Below are 20,836 nucleotides of genomic sequence, written 5' to 3' on the forward strand. Positions count from 1 at the left end.
AGGGAAGTGAAACTATCGACTCCATTTGAAGTGAGAAGGCACTTTCACCAAGAGATGCTGATTGCAAGAGAATCAAGAGGAATTAAAAATTCCTGTGTGCTTGTACGGAACTAAAACTCCAGGTTTCCCTGATCCCTCCTCCCATGGTCTGTCTGTGTTTAGCCAATTCAAGCACTGCCGAGATATTATGGGAAGCGCTGAGGTGTTTGAGCTGGTGAAATTCCACACTTAGGGCAAATGGCCTTGAAGATGCCAGTAACCGGATTCCAAAATGCTCTGTCCTTTCTCAAGTGTCAATTCCTCATTTCCCCCCCTCCCAATTTCCCATCCTAAAGGTACACAGGTTTATCGTCCATTTCTTCCTTCCTTCCTTCCCTAATTGATAACAGAATGCCAGCAAGGCGCCAAGCTGAAGCTAATGGAGCTGACATGATTTGATCCAAGAGAATTGGTGGTTTGAATTTATCATTGTTATATTTTAGAATTAGGAAGAGAGACGCAGGGATATTGTGGGACAAAAGCTTTAGAGGAGAAAAATATGGCCAGCCTTGGGTAGAAGATGCTTTCATTTGGGCGGTGAGAGGGCTATCAGATGGATTGGCCTTGGGCAGCAAGGTGCCTTAGATTTCCTTGGCTTCTTCCTTGAGAGCTTCCAAATCTCACCTGCTAGCAAAGTGCTCAATCCGAGAATGGGTGTCAGCATGTGGTAACATCGGAGAAGAGGCTGGCCTGGAAAAGCACAAAAAAGAAGCGTAAAATTTAAAAAAGGTAACTAGTATCCATGAAAGCACCTGCTGCATTAGTGGGAGACTCCAGTCGGACAAGGAAAAGGTGCCCGACGTGCCTGTTTACATACATAATTTTTATTAAAGATTTTACACAACGGAAAGATAAACACAAAATGATATAGCAATAAAAATGATCAAGAAAAAAAAAAGAGTTGAATAGACCCTCATATCCATTCCTTTTTAAAAAAAAATATTTTAATGACCCCGTAATCGATTGTGGGGTGGAGTTGGAGCAATTGAAAGGAACGGAGTGTTTACTGGCCGGATTCCCTTCCTGTTGCCAATGCAGTTTGCAGCTGATATTTACACATTGTGCCCAGAGAGAGAAATCTCTGCCGCTGCCTAGGATTGAACTCACAGCCTTCTGATTGTGAGGTGAGAGCTCCGCCACCAGGCCACTGCACCACTCCCCTCATACCCACCCCTTATTTATCGATAAACCCAGAAACCGCCGGTTCATTCTTATCCATTTTCAGCAAAAAGCCCATCAAAAGGTTTCCAGTCTTTTATAAAAGAGAAGCAGAGCCCCCAAATGCCCAAACCCCGCTCAGAAGAGCTATGAAGTAGAAGCCAAGAGGTTTTCACCACTGTCTCTGGGCTCGCGACTCACGTTTCAGCGACATCCGCCTCCAGCACAGATTGGACTGGCAGGTACCCTCTCTGGGGATGTTTGCTGAAGTACTGCTTGGAACGGAACTTGTTTTTCAAGGTGGTAGCGAAATCCCTCATGTTCTCACTGGAGGTGGTCTGCAAAGAATCAGGGACACCTTCAGGATTCAGGTCTGCAGAGAACCAGGAATTAAGAGCCAGGAAACACCTTCAGCCTAGCGCTTGGCTGATTCCAACAGGAGCAGGATTTGATCTTTTGGAAGATTATAATCAGAAGATGGAAAGCAAGAAGTTGTTGAGCTAGTCTGAATCCTGATGAATAGCACCAGCCTTGCAAGCAGTGGTGAGATTCAATTTTTTTTTTCCTGTGGGCATGGCTTGGTGGGCATGGCAGGGGAAGGGTACTTCAAAATCCCCATTCCCTCCTCACCCCCCCCCCAACCTGCTTTCCAGCTCCGTTCTCCTGTGCAGGGCAACCAAAGAAGACCCAGCCAATCAGCTGGGACTCGGAAGGCAGAGAATGGTTGGGGGCGGGGCCAGTCAGAGGTGGGATTGGCCGGTTCTCCGAATGACTCAAAATTTTCGCTACCGGTTCTCCAGAACTGGTCTGAACCGGAATACCACCTCTGCTTGCAAGGTAGTCCAGACAAGAAGTACACCGGAAGTACTTGCTCTTACTTTATTGTATGGTTACATTAATTGAATCTTGCAAGTTTGAAAATATATATATCCCCCTTTTCCTTTACAGCTCAAGAAACTGGGGGTCTGGATTTCTTTCTGTGATGTTTGCCTTGCCCTCTTTCCTTCTGTAAGCTAAGTTGACCCTTATCCAACTGTGCCCTTGGCTGCAGCTCTTCCCCCTGTCTGCCATGGTCATCCCCATGGACCATTATTGGCTATACTGGTATAATGGTATAGATCAGGGGTCATCAAACTTGACAGCTTTAAGACTTGTGGACTTCAACTCCCAGAATTCCTCCTCCAGTCAGGTTAGCACAGGAATTGTGGGAGTTGAAGTCCACAAGTCTTAAACTTGCCAAGTTTGAAGACCCTTAGTACTATAGACCATTATACCAGCACTGCAGGCTACTTCTGCTGCCTGCAAGCTGCCTGCAATTTGGCAGTTCAAATCTCACCAGGTTCAAGGTTGACTCAGCCTTCCATCCATCCAAGGTCAGTAAAATGAGGACCCAGATTATTGGGGGGAGATAGGCTGACTCTGTAAACCACTTAGGGAGGGCTATAAAGCACTGTGAAGCAGTATCTAAGTTTTAATGCTATTGCTATAATTACAAATAGCCCCTGAGAAATGAACTAGTTGTTGATTTGATTGGTCAATTTTGAAGTGCAGAGGTTCACTAAGCACATTTCAATACTCAGTTTGCTGAGATCAACCAGGCTGAAATCCAGGATGCACAATCGTCTGAAGTATAGAATTTTTATTTTACAGGCAAAGAAATAAAGGGAGGCTAGTATAGATCTATTTCGAGCTATTTGGCCCTCATCAGCTAGCCATACAATGTAAAATAAAAATATAAACTCAACACACACACAAAATAAGTTTGTCGCGAAAGCAACTGCCCGAAATGGCGCCTGGATTGGGGCTGAAAGGCGAAAGTGGAAGCAGTATGCTCCGTCCCATATTTGGGTAGACCAAGTTGCCCTGATTGACTGGTTTCAGAGGAAAAACCCTTCATCTGAAGTTTGATTCTCCAATCATTATTCTTGCCTTACTCTTTTTTTCATTAAAAAGAGAGAAAATCGGTAGTAAGTAGCAAATTCCATGCTCAGCCCTATGCAGAACTGCACAACCTGCCCCATAAGGATGCTCAGCAGAGCATCCCTTAAGCAGCACCCAACCACTGTGCATCGTTCTTTGCCGACAGCGCCTTCCTTCTCTTACCATCGTATAGTATTCCATGATGGGATAATGCAGCTTGTTCCCTTTGCTGGCTCGCCCCGTCAAGAAACAAGCCTGGCAGATGTCCACATTGAACTGCTTGAGGCTGCGGTATCTGGAGCAACCAGAAAAAAAAAAAGTTCGTTGTTACCAGCAAACCCAAATATTGAGGCCAACCAAAGCACAACCAAAACTCGTCTGAATTGCACCAAACCAGGATACAGACAAGACTCTGCGTGGTGGGATGGTCTCCAACTTAAACAAACCTTCGTCTAAAAAAAACAAAAACAAATTCCAAACTTGTTAAATTACTATAGATTTCCTGTTGGATATATTACTTTTTATGTTTTTAAATTGCACCCCGAAATATTGGGTTTTGGAGTCAGGTTCGTTCAGCAGTTGGAATCCGTTGGTGGCACAACTAAATCTTGTCACTTTGCATGGCACTGCAAGCTTCTTTTCTTGGTCTTCTGAAAACTCTGTGCATGGCCAGAGGTGCAAGAAAGATCCAACTCAGTGGAAGTTTGTGACGTGGAGAAATAAGAGGCAGGGACTGGGGTGGGGTGGGGGGGGGGGGGCCTTTGTTCTTGCCCTGATGCTGATCAAAACACAGAGTTCCTGTGTGCTGACGCTTGGCGACGGGACAAAACTGAGTACCCACTGGTGACTCATTCCCAACAGCCAAGTCTACGAAGACACATCCAAGGATTTTGATTATGGCAATGAAAATCTTTCTCTCTTATTCAGGGGTGTCAAACTCCATTTCATGGAGGGCCACATCAGGGTTGTGTTTTAACTCGGGGGGGGGGACAAGGATGGACGTGGCCAGGGTAGGCGTGGCCAGCTGGATGTCACTCGTGTCGGGGGCATTTGTGGCAGCCCGAGAGCTCTGCCACCGAAAACAGGCTCCTAAACTCCGTTTTTGGTCGCAATGGCCTCCTGCTGCTCTCTGCCAGTAAAATCGGAGCTGGGGGGGTATGTGCGTGGTTCTCCTGGGCTCCAGTTTTGACCGCAATGGGCCAGCAAAGCTCGGGGGGGGCATACATTTTTGCTGGCAGAGGATGGCAGCCCATCATGGCTGAAAATGAGCCCATTCTTCGCCGTTTCCAAGGCAACCCTGTGGGCCAGATCTAAGCACCCAGGGGCCGGATTCAGCCCTCAGCCTTGAGTTCATCCTCCTGCTCTTATTGAATGATTCATAATCTTCCTTGGTCTTCTTTCCCTTGAGCTAAAAATAACCCCAAGAGGGCTATTTATATTGTTTCACCTTGTTGTGTCTCCAATCTTAAAAAGTTCTTAAAAAGGAAGCCTTGTGTGTCTCATCATTTTTTTTTTAACTTTATCCTTTTGCTAAAAATGTCCTGAGGGTGCCATATGTCTTTTTCAAACTGTTTGTTCGTCTACTGTCAAGTCAGGCTCAAATCGAATCCCTTTTTATCCGACTACCTGAAAAGTGACATCAGAGGCACTAAATCCAGGCTGGCCACTTAGGGCTATAAATTTCTTAGCCGATGATCAGTTTAGATATATCAAAAATGATTGATTCAGCCAGGGGTATTTGAATCAAAAAAGAACGCACTGTTTCACACTGCATTATGATGGCTACGCTTTGGAGTGAGCTGAGATACTCACATTATGATAGCGTAGCCATCATAATGCAGTGTGAAACAGTGCGTTCTTTTTTGATTCAAATACCCCTGGCTGAATCAATCATTTTTGATATATCTCATCAATCAGAGTTGGACTCCGAGGTGCAGTGAATTGTATTTGGCACGGGAGTTTCCAGTCACTTTGTGTGCCGTGTTTGAGGTGTGCTTAAGAAAACATAGAGTTATCATGTAAACAGTGGATTAGTCCTTCTTCAGGAATTGTCATGCCCCTGTCAGAGTCTGAAACTGAGGAGGAAGACAAACAGCGGACAGGGAGTGGGAGTGTGGCTCCGTTGGCTGTGGAGGAAACTGGGGAAGGGCAAAGTCCGGCTGGGTAGAGCAGGGAAGAGGTAGAACAAGGGAGAGGGAGTTCAGAGGAAGACACAGGCTCACCCCTTCTTCATCCTAGGGCATGCAGGGAAGAATGGAGAAGAGAGAAATGTGGGTTGCATGGCTTACGGGGGAAGAAAGGGCCCTGATTCCCTTCATTAGCCACAGCTGGGAAGTGAGTTTAAAAGAGATGCATGCTGAGTGTGGCAGCTGCTGGGAGCAAATGGGAGTTTATCTTGTGTTGACTTTGCTTATCTGTGTTCCTGGCGTCTTCCCAACTGTGTTGAATTATTGCTGTGCTTTCACGTCTAGAACTCTTGTTCCTGCCCTTCCAAACTAATTACCTCATTTTGCCTTGATTGGACTTATAGTTACAGTTTTTGTTGACCACGTTTTGGACTTGAATCTCTGCAGCTAAAGGCTGTTCCTGGGAGAGCTTTCCTCCAGCCAGAAGGTAACCAGGACATAGGGGGCAAAGTTGGAGCTAATAAAGGGATTTCTACTGATTACCTGACTGTGTTGCCTTTGTGCCACGCCCCGGGTCATCAGAGGAATTCTGCTTTTATGTATGATTGCAGCGGTGATTTTAATATGCATAAAGGTGGAAGGAACTTATAGGTATCTACACTGGAAGAATGGGTGGTGACATTGATAAAATTGGCAAAATTGACAGAGTTGATTGATTTTATTTCTATTTGGAAGCCACTTTTTATTTTATTTTATTTCTTGGGTGAGAAACTGAAAACCCCCCGAAATGCTGATTTGGGGATTTGATGGTCGGAATGATGTGGGATTGTAAGAATAATGTAGATTACATGTTCACCGTTACTTTTTAACTAGCCTTCTCTCCCTTTAGCTAAAAAACACTCCCAACACTCCTATTTATATTGTTTGGCCTTGTTGAGTCTCCAATCTGAAAAAGTTCTTAAAAAGAAAGCTTTTGTGCCTCATTTCTTTTTTCTTTTTTTTAACTTCATCCTTTTGCTAAAAATGTTGCAGCCGTCTCGATGGTGCCATATGTCTTTTTCAAACTGTCTGTTTGTCCGTTTACTGCCAAATCAGGCTCAAACTGAATCCTTTTTTAATCTGGCTACCTGAAACGTGACGTCAGTGGCACTAAATCCAGAAGGGCAACCAAGTTTGGGAGCCCATGTCTTTCATTTGCCAGGGTTGGGTGGTGGGGAAAGAGGGGAGATTAAATGATATGCCCCTTTGTAAGGCAACTAGTAGCAGTCGGAACAACCAAACCAGTGGTGGGATTCAAAAAAATTTTCTACCGGTTCTGTGCGCATGGCTTGGTGGGCATGGCTTGGTGGGCATGGCAGGGGAAGGAGACTGCAAAATCCCCATTCCCTCCCCACCCCACTAACCTACTTTTCAGCTCCGTTCTCCTGTGCAGGGCAACAAAAGAAGACCCAGCCAATCACCTGGGACTTGGGAGGCGGAGAACAGATGGAGTTGGCGGGGCCAGTCAGAGGCGGTCTTTGCCGGTTCTCTGAACTTCTCAAAATTTCCGTTACCAGTTCTTCAGAACTGGTCAGAACCTGCTAAATGCCACTTCTGAACCAAACTACTACCCCAAGAGAGGAGGAGGGAAGGTTTGACATGCAAGAGGGTTTTGAAGAGAGATGTCCGACAACTTATGGGCTCAGAATGTCAAATATCACAGAGAATTAAGCTGCATCCCAAATTGTGTATTACTTCTGCCTCATTGGATGTGCACAGTTAGTAAAAAACAACAACAACAATGGAACAGAAGTTATCTTCAGAAGTTGTGGGTTCTTCATCACTGGAAGCTTTCGAGAAGAATCTGGATAGCCACTTGTCAGAAATGGTATAGGATCACCTGCTTGAGCGAGTGGGTTGGACTAGATGACCTGCAAGGTCCCTCCCAACTCTGTTTTTTCTGTTAAAAGGATCAGTCTGTACCCAGCAGCCTTCCAGCAGAAGGACCCTCTGTTTCTTTCCATACCTGAAACCTTTGATGGGACACTGCCTGCAGATGGAGCACTTAGTCTGGTGTTTTACTTGCTCAGCAATGGCTACTCGGTGAAGGACGGCCAACCACACCATTGACTGTGGCTCTAAGTTTGCCCATTCCAGGAACTGAGCTGCCTCAATGGATGCTTTGCCATTTCCCTAGAAGAAGGAAAAGAGACAATCAAATCCCACAACTCCCAAGGCTAGCACGCTTTTTTCCTCTGAGTGTGTAATATAAAACTCCCCTTTTTAGGATCCTGTAATCCCTTAACTCGGGGCATGGACTGGATGGACGACTGGATGGAACCGAGCGTTTACTGGCCGGATACCCTTCCTGACACCTACGTGGGAGTTCACAGCAGATACATTTTCCTCTGAATCTATGATATACATATTCAGTTCCTTCGGCTTGAGAATGAACAGGGCTAAAAGTATTGGATTTGGTGAATTTAACATGACAACAAGTTGGATTAAAGCAACCTTGGAGAGAATATAATTAGATATGCATGCTAGTCAGGATATTTAAGGTTTTCGCTTGTTTATAGTTTTACAAAGAAATGTTTTAGTCCAGTGAGTAAATTTCCAGTTTCAAGGTAATGGCCCCTCCTTCAAGAAGATAAAAGCAAACCGTGAATCGGATGTTCTTTGCAGAAGGCAAAGACATTTTGAAACTCCAGCCTCGTGGACATTCCAGTATCCTGAGTTTGTATTTAAAGATTCTTATATTGCAAATTATTTCTTGACTGTTATCTTTTGACCATCTCGCACAGTTTGGCAAGGCTTGTGCTTATCACAGCTAATTATTTTGCAGAAGCATTAAAAGGTTTCTGTTCCCTTTGGATTGTATTTGATCTGTTGGAAAAGAGCGTGGGTCAGAACAGGTGTTCTGGAAACAGTAACCGGGAGAGACAGCGCAGCCGGGTCGCAAGGGAATAGGTAGCTCAGTGGACAAGGTGGGCATCCGAAGCCCGCGGGATGTAAGGGCTGCCTGAGGCCGTGTTAAGTAGACTACGGTGGCTCGCTGGGCCAGTTCCTATTCCCAGCGGACGGGCACTGAAGACACGAGGCGTGGATTGCTGGAGGGGTTTTTTAACTGCCGGTTTGTAGTTACTGGTGTGGTGGTTAAGGAGAAATAGAAGGGGTGGGGTTAGGGTAAATAGGAACACCAGGGAGGCGGATGCCCTAGAGCTGACTTTGAATGGACCACTACTGCTTGGGCTTGCTGGTATTGTAACATGGAGTAAAGATACTACCGGAAGGCCTGTTTGGTCTGTATTGATTTCATCCGCTCTATTGCATGCCAGACTTGCTAAGAGTAGCTGAGAGTCTTACTCCTTTTTTATGTGCGTGCTGTATGCTTGCCTCACGTAAAAAATAGGTAATAAGGCTCCAATCCCACACCTCCACCTGCCATTTTGATTTTTCTAACCACCCCGCTAGGAAAAGCAGAAAGAGCTTTACTTACAAAGCGGAAACAGCTGCGGACACTGGGCTCCACGTTACTCCCGCCAAAGGCCGCCACTTCCCCCAGCTGCCGTGGGACTTGGATGGCTTCGTGGAGCAAGATGCCCAGGTGCCTCTGGTCGCAGAGCCCACTGGAGTTGGCCACTTGGCTAAAGAGGTCTGAAAGCAGGAGAGGAAGGAAGGAAGGAGAGGAAGGAAGACAGGGAGGAGACAGAAGAGAGGAAGAGCGGCTGAAATCACAGCCTTCCTCATGCCATCGCCCCAGTCTCGTAGGAAGAAAATAAGCTCGACCCAAACCTATGTCTGAACTGTTAAGAATGCAGAGGAGACATTTTAGTTCCGCCAAGGCTCCAAATTCTTTATATTCTCCCTGATCTACAATCCACAGCATTCTTTGGAAAAAAGACACAATGTCTGATATGTGAATGTGCACATGTCAAGCTTCGAAGGATATTCAGGATGCTTTCACTTTTGCTGGTTCACAGCTTGCCAAGAGGCGGGGGGATAAGGGAGATGTTAGAATGTGCATTCCAGGTGATAACAGGAAACTGTGTCATGGGAGTCAAGGACACTCCAGCAGTAGTCAGCCAGAGGCATGGCCAATTTCCCATAACAAACCTTGGACACCTAATTGGGCAGTGTGATGTGCCCTGAAGATTCTCTTCCCCAGACGCTCCTCTATAAGGAGTCTCGGGCAGAGGAAACAATGGCCTTCTTTAAAACTGTGTGATGACCTGGGGTGTGGCACAAAGGCAACACAGTCACATAAGTAAGAAGAGTCCTTTGAGTACCTCCAACTTTTCCCCCAGTGTCCAGGTTACCTTTGGCTGTAGAAAAAACTCTCCCAAGAACAGCCTTTAAGTGGAGGAAATTCAATCCGAAAACAAAGTACATAAAAACTGAAAGTAAAAATCCACACAAACCACGTTGCAGTAATTAACTTTGACAGGGCAGGAGAAGGAATTGCAGACTTGAAAGGCCAGCAAAACACGCAGTTGGGAAGATGCCAGGAACCTAGATAAGCCTAGATGATACCAGATAATTCACGATTTGCTCCCAACAGTTTGCTGTGTGCAACTTCCCTTTTTAAACACTGTGTTCCCAGCTGCAGCTAATGAAGGGAATCAGGGCCCTTTCCTCCCCCATAAGCCACGGAACTCACATTGCTCCCTTCTCCGTTCCTCTCTGTGTGCCCTAAGGATGAAGAGGGGGTGAGCCTGAGTCTTCCTCCGAATTCCCTTTCCCCCTGCTCTGCCCAGCCGGACTTTGCCTTTCCCCAGTTTCTTCCCCAGTCAACAAAGCCACACTCCCACTCCCTGACAGCAGCTCGGCCTCCTGCTCCGAATCAGATTCTGACAGGGGCATGACTCTGGAGCATTCCCTAAAAAGTTCTCTTTTTTTGGAACAGAAGAAGACTCAAAATTTGGGAGAAGACCTCCCTATGGCAGAACAGCCCATTCCCCTTTTCTATTGGTGCAGCAGCTTTCCTCTCTGCTGCCAAAATTAAGAGCTGGAGAGCTGTGAAACATGGCTGCCATCCAGACTGAGGACCATTTCTTGGATGTGGTTGCCTGTGACTCTCCCTTTCCATCCTTGCTAAATCTGGAAGCCTCCCCCTCGGATTCCACCAGCCGTCTTCTGCAGGGTGACTCACACTGGAATTTCTCCTTCACCTCCGTGCCGCAGAGGCACGCAATGCCCGTCTTGAAGGAAAAGGCCCGCATCTTTCCGCTGCGCCCACTGAAAGAAAAAGGAGCGGGGTGAAACGTTTGTCCTCTGTTCCCTGATCAAAGCTCTGTCTTTTGCCAGCTTGTCAGAAGAACGGGAGCCCTTCTTCACAAAGCTTCTTTGAATAAAAAGTCGCCATCTGCTTCTTTGGCGTTTCCATGCATAGTTCTTGGCCTACCCTCTGGAGCAAGAGAGGAGAAGGACCGGAGAAGCTAATGAATTCCACTTCGGTTCACATTCCCATGTCCCCCTACAAGTCTGAATTTTGCCGGAGATTTCCCACCCTGATGAAAGAAAATAGCAGCAGCCCAAACAATGAACAGGCCCTGAAAGAAGCCCGGCTGGAACGGATGAGAATGTTGCTGCCGTGAAACACACATCTTAAAGATGTCCTGTTTAAGATGAAGAACCTGCTGGAATTCTTGGGCTGCGACTTGAATTGTGCTCTAATAAATAACATTGATTTAATATAAATCCTAGATTCTCAGGCTTTGGATTATCTCCTCCCGGGCTTGGAAGGAGGAGCACGGAGGAAGATTTGTTTTATGGGCAATGCAAAATGATTCATTATTTTTATTTATGTATTTGGGAAACTGACATGGCTGCCCACTCGCTGACGGTGACTTTCGGAGGCTTACAAGCAGTAAAACCCGATATAAAAATAATAATAAACGCCCCCGCATCTCCCTGGCAACAACACACAGACAAAGAAAGACACCTGATGGGCTCCATCTCATTCTGGGTTCCCAGTCAGACCATTGGCAAAACCAAGTCTTCATGAACGAACATCAAATTGAGGGCCAGTCTAATTTCTGCAGGGCTGATATTCCAAAGGGAGGAAGACACAACTGAAAAGGCCCTTCTTCTGGATCCCACCACATATACGTCCTTAGGAGATGGGACAACATTTCTTGCCTCTAGTGAGTTGGGTGAATGTAACCAGCAAGAGACGGTCCCTCTGATAACCCAGCCCCAACGGAGATGGGACATTGGTGACAACAGCAATAGCACTTAGACTTATCTACCACTTCGCAGTGCTTTACAGCCTTCTTCGAGTGGTTTTCACAGTCAGCATATTGCTCCCAACAATCTAGGTCCTCATTTTACCAACCTTAGAAGGATGGAAGGCTGAGTCAACCTTAAGCTAGTCAGGATCGAACTTCAGGCTGTGGACAGAGTTAGCCTGCAACACTGCCTTCTAATCACTGCGCCACCACAGTTCAGGAGGAAGATAAGGGGAAAGGAGCTCGGAAGGATGGAAGGTTGAGTCAACCTTGAGCCTGGTGAGATTCGAACTGCCAAATTGCAGGCAGCTGGCAGTCGGCAGAAGTAGCCTGCAGTACTGCATTCTAACCACTGCGCCACCGCGGCTCATGCTTGAGATAGACCTAGAGCAGTGACCTCATTTTTGCCCCAGGGATGAAGGAGGAAAGGACTGCCTTTCTCTCAAGTAACCATCCCAGAGAAAGAGAGGCGTTCTAGCAAGCTTTTGCTCTTTGCATGGGTGTATGTCCCCGATACCTGTCAAAAACGTTCAGCAGCCAGTTCAGGCTCATGTCCACACAGAGAGGGACATTGACCAGAATGCCTCTTTCCTCCTCGAGCCGCTCATACAGAGCGGTCAAGCAATGGATCACTTCCACCACGTCCATCACGTGGTCACTGGGCTGGAGCTCATGTTCATTAAACACCTCCAAGGCTGTGGACAGCATCACCATATCCACTGTGGGGCAGAAAAAGAGGAGGGTCAAAACCAGGAGATTATTGTGGGAGAAAAATGGGGGGGGGAAAGCAGCTACAACACATCTCGATAGCAGTAGCACTTAGATTTATATACCGCTTTACAGTGCTTTACAGCGCTCTCTAAGTGGTTTACAGAGTCAGCATCTTGCCTCCAATAAGCTGGGTCCTCAATTTACCAGAAGGATGGAAGGCTCAGTCAACCTTGAGCCAGGCAAGAACGAACTGCTGGCAATGGGCAGAATTAGCCTGCAACTCTGCATTCTAACCACTGGAGAGGAAGGGAGGGAGGGAGGGAGGGAGGGAGGGAGGAAGGAAGGAAGGAAGGAAGGAAGGAAGGAAGGAAGGAAGGAAGGAAGGAAGGAAGGAAGGAAGGAAGGAAGGAAGGAAGGAAGGAAGGAAGGAAGGAAAATAGCTATAGTACTTAGACATATACCGCTTCACAGTGCATTACAGACCTCTCTAAGCAGCCTCCAAGTCAGCCTATCACCCCCAATAATCTGCCTCCTCATTTTAAAGACCTCAGAAGGATCTGAATTCTACTGGAGGCGAATACAACTTGAGTGGACGGAGGAAGGATAATGCAAGGAAGGACAAGGACTTACGTCTCAAAGCCTTCTGCACCCGGCGTAGCTTCATGGCCGTACGGTAAGCAGAATACTTGATATTGTTTAAGTCGGCTAAAAAAACAAAAAGGAAAGAAAGGAAGACATCAATTTCATATCCTTTCCTTTGACATTTGGAGATCCTTGGCTCCCCAGAATAATAGCCATAACACTTAGATTTACATACTGCTTTACAGTGCTTTACAGCCCTTTTTAAGTGGTTTAGAGAGTCAGTCTGTTGCCCCCAACAATCTGGGTCCATTTTGCCCACCTCAGAAAGATGGAAGGCTGAATTAACCTTGAGCCAGTGAGGATTGAACTGCTAGCAGTCAGCAGAATTACCCTGCAATACTACATTCTAACCACTGTGCCACCATGGCTTAGATAGCAAGAGCATTTAGACTTGTATACTGCGTCACAGTGCTTTACAGCCCTTCTCTAAGTGGTTTACAGAGTCAGCCTATTGCCCCCAACAATCTGGCTCCTCATTTTTCTGACCTTGGAAGGATGGAAGGCTGAGTCCATCTTGAGCCTGGTTGGATTTGAACTGCCAAATTGCAGGCAGCCGGCAGTCAGCAGAAGTAGCCTGCAGTACTGCACTCTAACCACTGCACAACTACAGCTCATAATCCCTTCTCCTTTTTAGGACCAACATCCAAAACACTTTGGAACTGCAACTCCTGGGTTTTCTCAGGAGGTATACTGCCTGGGAATTGTAGCCATAACATATTTGTGGGAAAACAGGCAGGGAAAGATCGTTCTGCAGTTTATGGATTGTTAGTTCCCGCTGTCCATGAGATGGTATTACAAGTAGCTCTCCATTAACAAAAGTTCCTTTACTGACCATTCGAAGTTACAACAGAGTTGAAAAAAAAGTGACTTGTGATACTCAAAAACACCATTACACTATCCCTGGTCACATGATCAAAATTAAAATGCTTGGAAACTGACTCGTATATATGACAGTTGCTGTGTTCCTCTGTCATGAGTTCCCGTTTTCCGTCCTTCTGACAGACAACGCCCGTGGGGATGACAGATTCACTTTAACAACCATGTTACTAAATTAACAACTGCAGGGATTCACTTAACTAGTGGCAAGGAAGGTCGTGAAATGGGGCGAGGCTCACTTAACAAACGTTTCACTGAGCAACAGAAATGTTGGGCTCCCTTGTGGTCATAACCCTAGGATTACCCGTACCGCTTTTCTTACCCAGCGTTTGGTATAATTCAGTCATCTTTGGATGGTCCCAACAGGTAGTCTGGGCTTGGTGGCTAGAAAAAAAAAAGGTATAATAAATTAAGTCATCGGGCGACTTTCAGCTATAATTATACCTGTCACACAATTGAAGAGACACAAACTCGGGTACCTCATGAATCTAGGATGGGAAAAACGGGGGTCCAGGAAAACCTCCCGCTCGCTGAATTTTGATAATAATAATAATAAAACTTAAATGGGACGCTTGGATGTAGACAAATAACAACATGAGTCCAAGGCTCATATAAATAATACAAAAATACACTTGGGCTCCTGCACTGAGAACATAATGAATTAGTACAGGGGGAAAAAAAGAATCAATGATATTGATTTCTCCAAGGTGCGAAATGAAGGTTTAAAGAAAACGATATGGCAGGAGGGCTGAAGGTTGCTAAGAATAATGAAGGTCGGGATACAAGAGGAAGCTTCATAGGACATAGCTTGATACTCACTTGATGTAGTAAGGGACTTTATTGGGAGAAATGGCTCGTTCCCAGGGGACCTGGACCGAGGCTGCAAGCGGAAAAAGAAGAGAATATTTGTTAGCTCAGGGTTGAACTGCGGAGTCCTTGGCGCTCTCTGAGCTTGCCTGTTTTCTTGCAGATGTTTCATTACCTTACTAGGTAACATCATCAGTGCTAGGAGGGAGGGGAGGGGGAGGGGGAAGAGGAAGGAGGAAGAGGAGGAGGATGAGGAAGAAGAAGAGGAAGAGGAGGAAGAAAGGAAGAAGAGGAGGAAGAAGAGAAGAAGAAGAAGAGGAGGAGGAGGAGGAGGAGGAAGAAGAAAGGAAGAGGAAGAGGAGGAGGAAGAGAAAGAAAAAGAAGAAAAAGAAGAAGAGGAGGAAGAGGAAGAAGAGGAGGAGGAAGGAAGAAGAGGAAGAGGAGGAAGAGGAAGAAAAAGAAGAGGCAGAGGCAGAAGGAGAAGGAGAAGGAGAAGGAGAAGAAGAAGAAGAAGAAGAAGAAGAAGAAGAAGAAGAAGAAGAAGAAGAAGAAGAAGAAGAAGAAGAAGAAGAAGAAGAAGAAGAAGAAGAAGAAGAAGAAGAAGAAGAAGAAGAAGAAGAAGAAGAAGAAGAAGAAGAAGAAGAAGAAGAAGAAGAAGAAGAGGACTGTAGGGTTCTTGGTGCTTTCTGAGTTTGGTTGCTTTCTTGCAGATGTTTCATTACCTTACCAGGTAACATTATCAGTGTTGGAAGGAAGTGGGGTTTACTCTCATTTTATGTCACCGGTATATAAAATTCCTCGAGTATATAAAAGGAGAGCAATTCCCTATTTAAAACAAAAACAAAAACCCAGTGCACCTACTCGAGAGGAAGTGTTGAGATCCTGGCCCAAAGTCCCGGTGGGCATCTTGAAGGTGCTTCAGACGATCATTGATGGAGACCTGTGTAGAAGGTGGACCCGTCAAGCCAAGTGATGCAAAAAGTTCAGCCTTTCGGTCCGAGCGAGCAGTTCGTGGCTGAGCACATCTAGAGACTTTTGAAAAGCCCACTGTTCCACTGCTAAGCCCTCCCCAGGGTAGGGAGGATGGGTGTTGTAGTTCAGCACAACCCAAATGTGCCCAGCCGCAGGGAAAGCTGAAGTGGTGTACCGATAAAAACATACGCTAACCAAGTCCACTTGTCTATATCTGGGGAAGACGGGGTGCGAGGAGGATGTATGTCAAAAGCAGACCAGACTAGACACCGGGTTGCTCCAAGCCTTGTCCAGGTTGTCTCACCTGTAGCTGTTTCCATCGTGTGTTGAGGTGTTCTAGAGCACGGGAGTTCTCCATGGAGAGGTGGACGTCAGAGATGGCCAGCTGGTGTGCAAGGTCATTCACAAGTTTCACCCCGTCTTTCATGGGGGAGAGCTCCTCTTGGAACAACTGGAGAGCCACATCAGCCCAAGGAAAAACAGGAGAGATCAAAGTGGGGTGGGGGGTGAGGGGTGGAAGGGAAGAGACAGAGACAGAAAGAAAGCAACTAATCAGTAACCGAGATCAATGTTTGATAGATACCATCTTGGTTTCTGCCAAGCTTCTGACCTCTAACTAGTAATTCTGTGATTGTAGAATATAATTTAAGTATGGATACATTGGGTGAGTTCAGCCGTTGTGATTTGTTCCACAAACTCTCACTTTCCAGAGGAATGCAGAAAATATGGAACAGTGATTGTATGAAGTTCGCTGTTCTGACCCAAACCTTGTTCCAAGGAAACCAACACGAAACAGAGGTAACAGCAAAACTTTTTAATGATTCTTTACGAATTCCATTCCTTCCCGGTTAAAAGGCTCTTTCAAACTAATTGTCTCTGATAAGAACGAGCCTTGCCAAGGTTGTGCGAGGCTGCCAAGAACACTAGATAAAGTTGCCAAGAAATATTTCAAACACAAAGAGTCTCCAGACAAAAATTAAGAGAATCCGAACGTCCACCAGGCTTGAGTGCAAAAACTTCTTTGCTTCCTGCAAAGAACTCCCGTTTCTCAGCTGGCTTTTATCACTTAAGGGAAGGGCCATCACCTTGCAGCGTTACTCCCAAGTCACCCGTGCTGCTGCAGCTGCTCTTTCCTTCGAGCAGCCCTGCGTGCACGCGAACTGGGCACAGGCTCCTCGGGGACCTCTTCATCACTGCTGCCAGCCCCCACAATCTCCGAAGGCAGCATTCCACTCCCTGATGGTCCTGGCCCCATCACTGCATCACACGCAGGCCCCTCATCTGAGTCCTCGCTCTCCAAGACCTCAGCCATCCACACCTGCTGCCACAACACTCACTAACAAACCTTTTCTGTCCTCAGACATTTTTGTATTGGACAAGAGTTGGGAGGTAAGGAATCAAATTGATGCTATAAGCCTCCTTAAAACTCCCATGATCTTCTTCCCAACCGATCTTTGCTCTAGTGATGTTTGGAATATATCACACAAAACACTGTAGTATCTTTCAGGTGATAAATGCTCTACAGCCCTGACTCAACCCAACATTGGACCTTCAGTCACTCTGCATGCTTGTAGAGTTACAGCCCTATTGCATAATGAGATGCTGAGTCTACATCTGTCTAATCCAGGGGTCGGCAACCTTAAACACTCAAAGAGCCACAAAGGTCCTAACTGGAAGCTGCCCGTTCAATTCTGGAGCCGATCAGAATGCCGGTTCCCCTACCATAGAGTCTCCTTTGAGCGCAGTGGCGTCCTTTTTCCTCTGATGACCAGAAGTCCAGTTCCCTCACCATAGAGTCGCCTCCTAGCGCAGCATCCTTTTTCCTCTTCTGATCAGAAATCTGGTTCCCCCACCATAGAGTCTCCTCCAAGCATGGTGTCCTTTTACCTTTTACTGACTGTCAACAGGGACCCGTAGCAGAGGGATGAAAGAGCCACATGCGGCTCCAGAGCCATGGGTTGCTGACCTGGTCTAATCTTTCCTCCAGATCTCTTAGGCAACAAGTAAAAGATGAGTGACCAAAGATTACCTTGGTGGCCTGGATGTGCTCTGGCAAAGAATCGATGAAGAGATCTCCAATGGGTTCCCATGTCTCTTGCACACTTTCAGCTTGGTTGAGGGTGGTGCTGAGTTCCTCCATGGTCGCTTTGATCTCCAGCAGCTGTTCTAGGGTCCTCTCAATGTGACGGTGCTGGTCGACACAGCGGGCAGTCAGCTTCTCCCACAGTTCACTGGCCACCGTTGCCTGTTTCCACACGAAACGGCTGATATTCTGGATCCGGTGTCTTGGGGAGACATCTAAAAAGAGAACATTGAGGAGGGAGAAGACCTGGTGTTGAATTTCCAGTAAGGCAACTGCGTCATCAGAAAATCCGATGGACTTTCAAACGTTAGAGTGGAGAGCAGAACATTAGAACAACTTGCAGGATCAGACCAACGGTCATTTAGTTCAGGGGTCGGTGATAAATAAATTAGCAGTAGATAAAAATAGAAGGCAAACAGGTTTTGGGAAGACAAGGAAGGAGGAAGAGATGGGAAGGAAGGAATGTTGGATAGTATTGTCTACACTGTGGTTCCATGTACCCATTTCCTCTGTGTGGATGGTGGGGCCTCCTGAGTTTATGAGCTTATGGGAAGTCTATATTTTGGATACAGAAGAAACTTCCTGTGGAAATAATCTCAGGTTCAAATATGAATAAGCATAAAAATGTACCTAAGGGAAAGGGGGGAAAATCTATGGACAGAGAAGAAAAAAGAACTCCTAAACATTCAATGATAGCAGAATGAGGGATGATGGTTTGGAGAAGAGGAATGGAATGGAATGATATTGTGATGAGCCAGGGTGGGATACAAAAGCAATGAAGTCACAAAAACAGGTCCCTTTAATTCCTTCAACTTGGCTTCAAATTATGATTGACTGGAGAAAAAACTCCCCCACAGATAGTTGCAAAAAGGAAGAACTTCTGTTCAAACTCAAAATACATATAAATTATAAATAGAAAAAACAACACAAACCTCACTGAAGCAATTAATGAGACAAGGCAGGATAAGGGCTTGAAGACGTTCACATATATTGAAATACACAAACTGGGAAGGATGCCAAAACTCAGATAAGAACTGACAAACTAGAAATATTTTCACACTTTGCTTCCAGCACTGGCCCATGCGCAGTTTGTCCTATTAAACAGTCCTCACAGCTGCAGCCCATGAAGGGGATCAAGGCCCTTTCCTCCCCCACAGACCATGCCATTCACATTTCTCCCTTATCCGCCTCCTCACTGCATGCCTAGGATGAAGAGGGGATGGGCCTGGGTCTTCCTCTGAATGCCCATCTGGCCTGTGCCCTTCCCCAGTTTCCTCCAAAACTTCTGGAGCCACACTCCCACTACCTGTCAACTGTTGCTCCTCTCCCTCAGATTCTAACAGGGGCATGACAGATATCCATGGGAAGATCATGGTTAGCTGGCTGGCATCTCAGTCAAAAGACAACATAACACCTTTTTTGATGTACCATCAGTGGAATAACTGACTATCCATTGTTTGGGTCAACTAGGCTTTCTAATTCTTTGATTTTTCCAGTTCCAGTTCTTATTCATTCTGGGAAACCTTTTACTATCAAAGGACTTTTCTTGGGCTGGGCTTTTAAACCACAGGCTATTAATAAAGTTCTCCCTAAGATACCCCTTTGAAAAACAGGAGGGCATTACTGTGTCCACTAATACTGCCCCGGAGAGATTATTTTTCAACATGAGAAGTCAAGTTGAAAGACCAGTCCATAAGCTGCTATGCTCCACCTGCTGATCTGGCAGCTCTTTTAAGTTTTGAAGAAGTCAAGAAGAAGAGAAAATGTTTGGAAAGCACAAGACCAGATGTATGGAGAAAACGATCAGATTTGCCCACCTTTGCTGTCAAGATTTACATCTTCCACCTCTTCAAATGGGTGCTGAGTTAGGAAAACTTGAGCCGATTCCAAAACGGAATAAATGTACGGTCCCCGAGATTTCACTTCTTCCATGAAGGCCTACATCAGGAAGAGAAGACCAGAAGAAATGAAGGGAACCCCAGAAAATGCTGTGTCTGTACACAAGACAGAGCCCTTAAAAGTCACCATTGTCTTTGGTTGAACCAAATTTCTTTGGATCTTATGTACTAATTAGAAATGGCAGCTTTGGGACTCTGGAAAGGGTCAGTCTTGAGACATTCTCAGTTTAGATTTTGGAAGTGGACTTGAGGACAACGTGAGCTAAAGACACATCAAAGGAATGACAATGGGTTGATTAAGCTCTACCTCAATGGGAACCTTCTTTTTTTTTCTATTTGAATGACTAGAAGACCAAATGGAAGAAAAACCCAATAAGAGTTATTTATAAAAAAACTAGTAGAGGTGGGATAAAAATGTCCCAGAGATGTTTTTCCAAAAGGCAACTGGACTTCCTTGGGGTTTTTTTTCCTCTGAAAATGTTTCATTTCTCACCCAAAAAGCTTATTCGGTTTAACTCAGTTTAGAAGCTGCTTGGATGAGAAGCTAAATGTTTTCAAAGGAAAAACCAAGAAAGTCTAGTTGCCTCGTGGAAAAGGGACAAGCGTGACCACGAGGGTTGAGAATCTCCCCAGACGAAGGATAAAAATCAAACGAATAAATAAATTTTCAGCATTTTCGTTCACTTGGGGGAGAAATCAGACAGACAGACAGGCAGAAAGACAAACACACACACATTATTTGTACATTTTTCTTTAACATACTTAATAAACAGTGTATTGTCTGAGTCAATTTACTTATACATAACCTCAATAAGAATAATAATATTTACTTGTACATAGTGGTATTCTTCCAACTTCTAATTTGTACCTTTATTGTTTAACCATTGGTAAAACAAACCCCATGTTAAAAAATATTCTGTATCTTCTTTATCCTTTATCTTTAATGTTAACCTATCCATCTCAGCACAGTCTAATTTTTTTAAAATTATGTTTTCATATGTAGGAATTTCTTCATTTTTCCAATATTGTGCAAATATAGTTCTTGCTGCTGTCAACACATGATATGAACCTATACAACCCCTGTGTCATATTTTTTTTCTGGTAATATACCTAATATAAAATATTTATGGCTTTAAATCTATATGCTGCTTTATCATAAGGATCTTCAAACTTGGCAAGTTTAAGACTTGTGGACTTCAACTCCCAGAATTCCTGAGCTAACAAGACTGGAGGAGGAATTCTGGGAGTTGAAGTCCACAAGTCTTAAAGCTGTCAAGTTTGAAGACCCCTGCTTTATCGTTTTCTCTAACCGTGTATGTGGTGTTTGGAAACTCCTGGTGGATTCTGTTGGCTTTCTCAGATATTCTGCACGATGGTTTGTTGTGGACTGTTGGT

General features: G+C 45.4%; 1 protein-coding gene across 5 annotated transcripts in view; it reads right to left on the reverse strand.

Annotated features, from left to right (window-relative positions):
- Positions 1-20,836, reverse strand: part of DRP2 (dystrophin related protein 2) — a 44,616-nt gene that overhangs the window by 8,243 nt on the left and 15,537 nt on the right. For all 5 annotated transcript variants that reach the window (XM_026703150.2, XM_087941054.1, XM_087941053.1 and 2 more), the window contains 14 exons: positions 19,361-19,481; positions 17,490-17,758; positions 15,765-15,911; positions 15,350-15,428; positions 14,501-14,561; positions 14,004-14,065; positions 12,794-12,868; positions 11,970-12,171; positions 10,375-10,460; positions 8,722-8,879; positions 7,249-7,415; positions 3,301-3,412; positions 1,399-1,535; positions 664-729 (listed from right to left, as the gene is read on the reverse strand). In XM_026703150.2, coding sequence (XP_026558935.1) covers positions 664-729; positions 1,399-1,535; positions 3,301-3,412; positions 7,249-7,415; positions 8,722-8,879; positions 10,375-10,460; positions 11,970-12,171; positions 12,794-12,868; positions 14,004-14,065; positions 14,501-14,561; positions 15,350-15,428; positions 15,765-15,911; positions 17,490-17,758; positions 19,361-19,481 — 1,742 coding nt within the window. The remainder of the gene's footprint in view (positions 1-663; positions 730-1,398; positions 1,536-3,300; positions 3,413-7,248; positions 7,416-8,721; positions 8,880-10,374; positions 10,461-11,969; positions 12,172-12,793; positions 12,869-14,003; positions 14,066-14,500; positions 14,562-15,349; positions 15,429-15,764; positions 15,912-17,489; positions 17,759-19,360; positions 19,482-20,836) is intronic.

Source organism: Pseudonaja textilis, chromosome 12 (genome assembly GCF_049901715.1).
Source record: "Pseudonaja textilis isolate UNSWEBS1 chromosome 12, rPseTex1.2, whole genome shotgun sequence".
Classification (NCBI taxonomy): domain Eukaryota; kingdom Metazoa; phylum Chordata; class Lepidosauria; order Squamata; family Elapidae; genus Pseudonaja; species Pseudonaja textilis.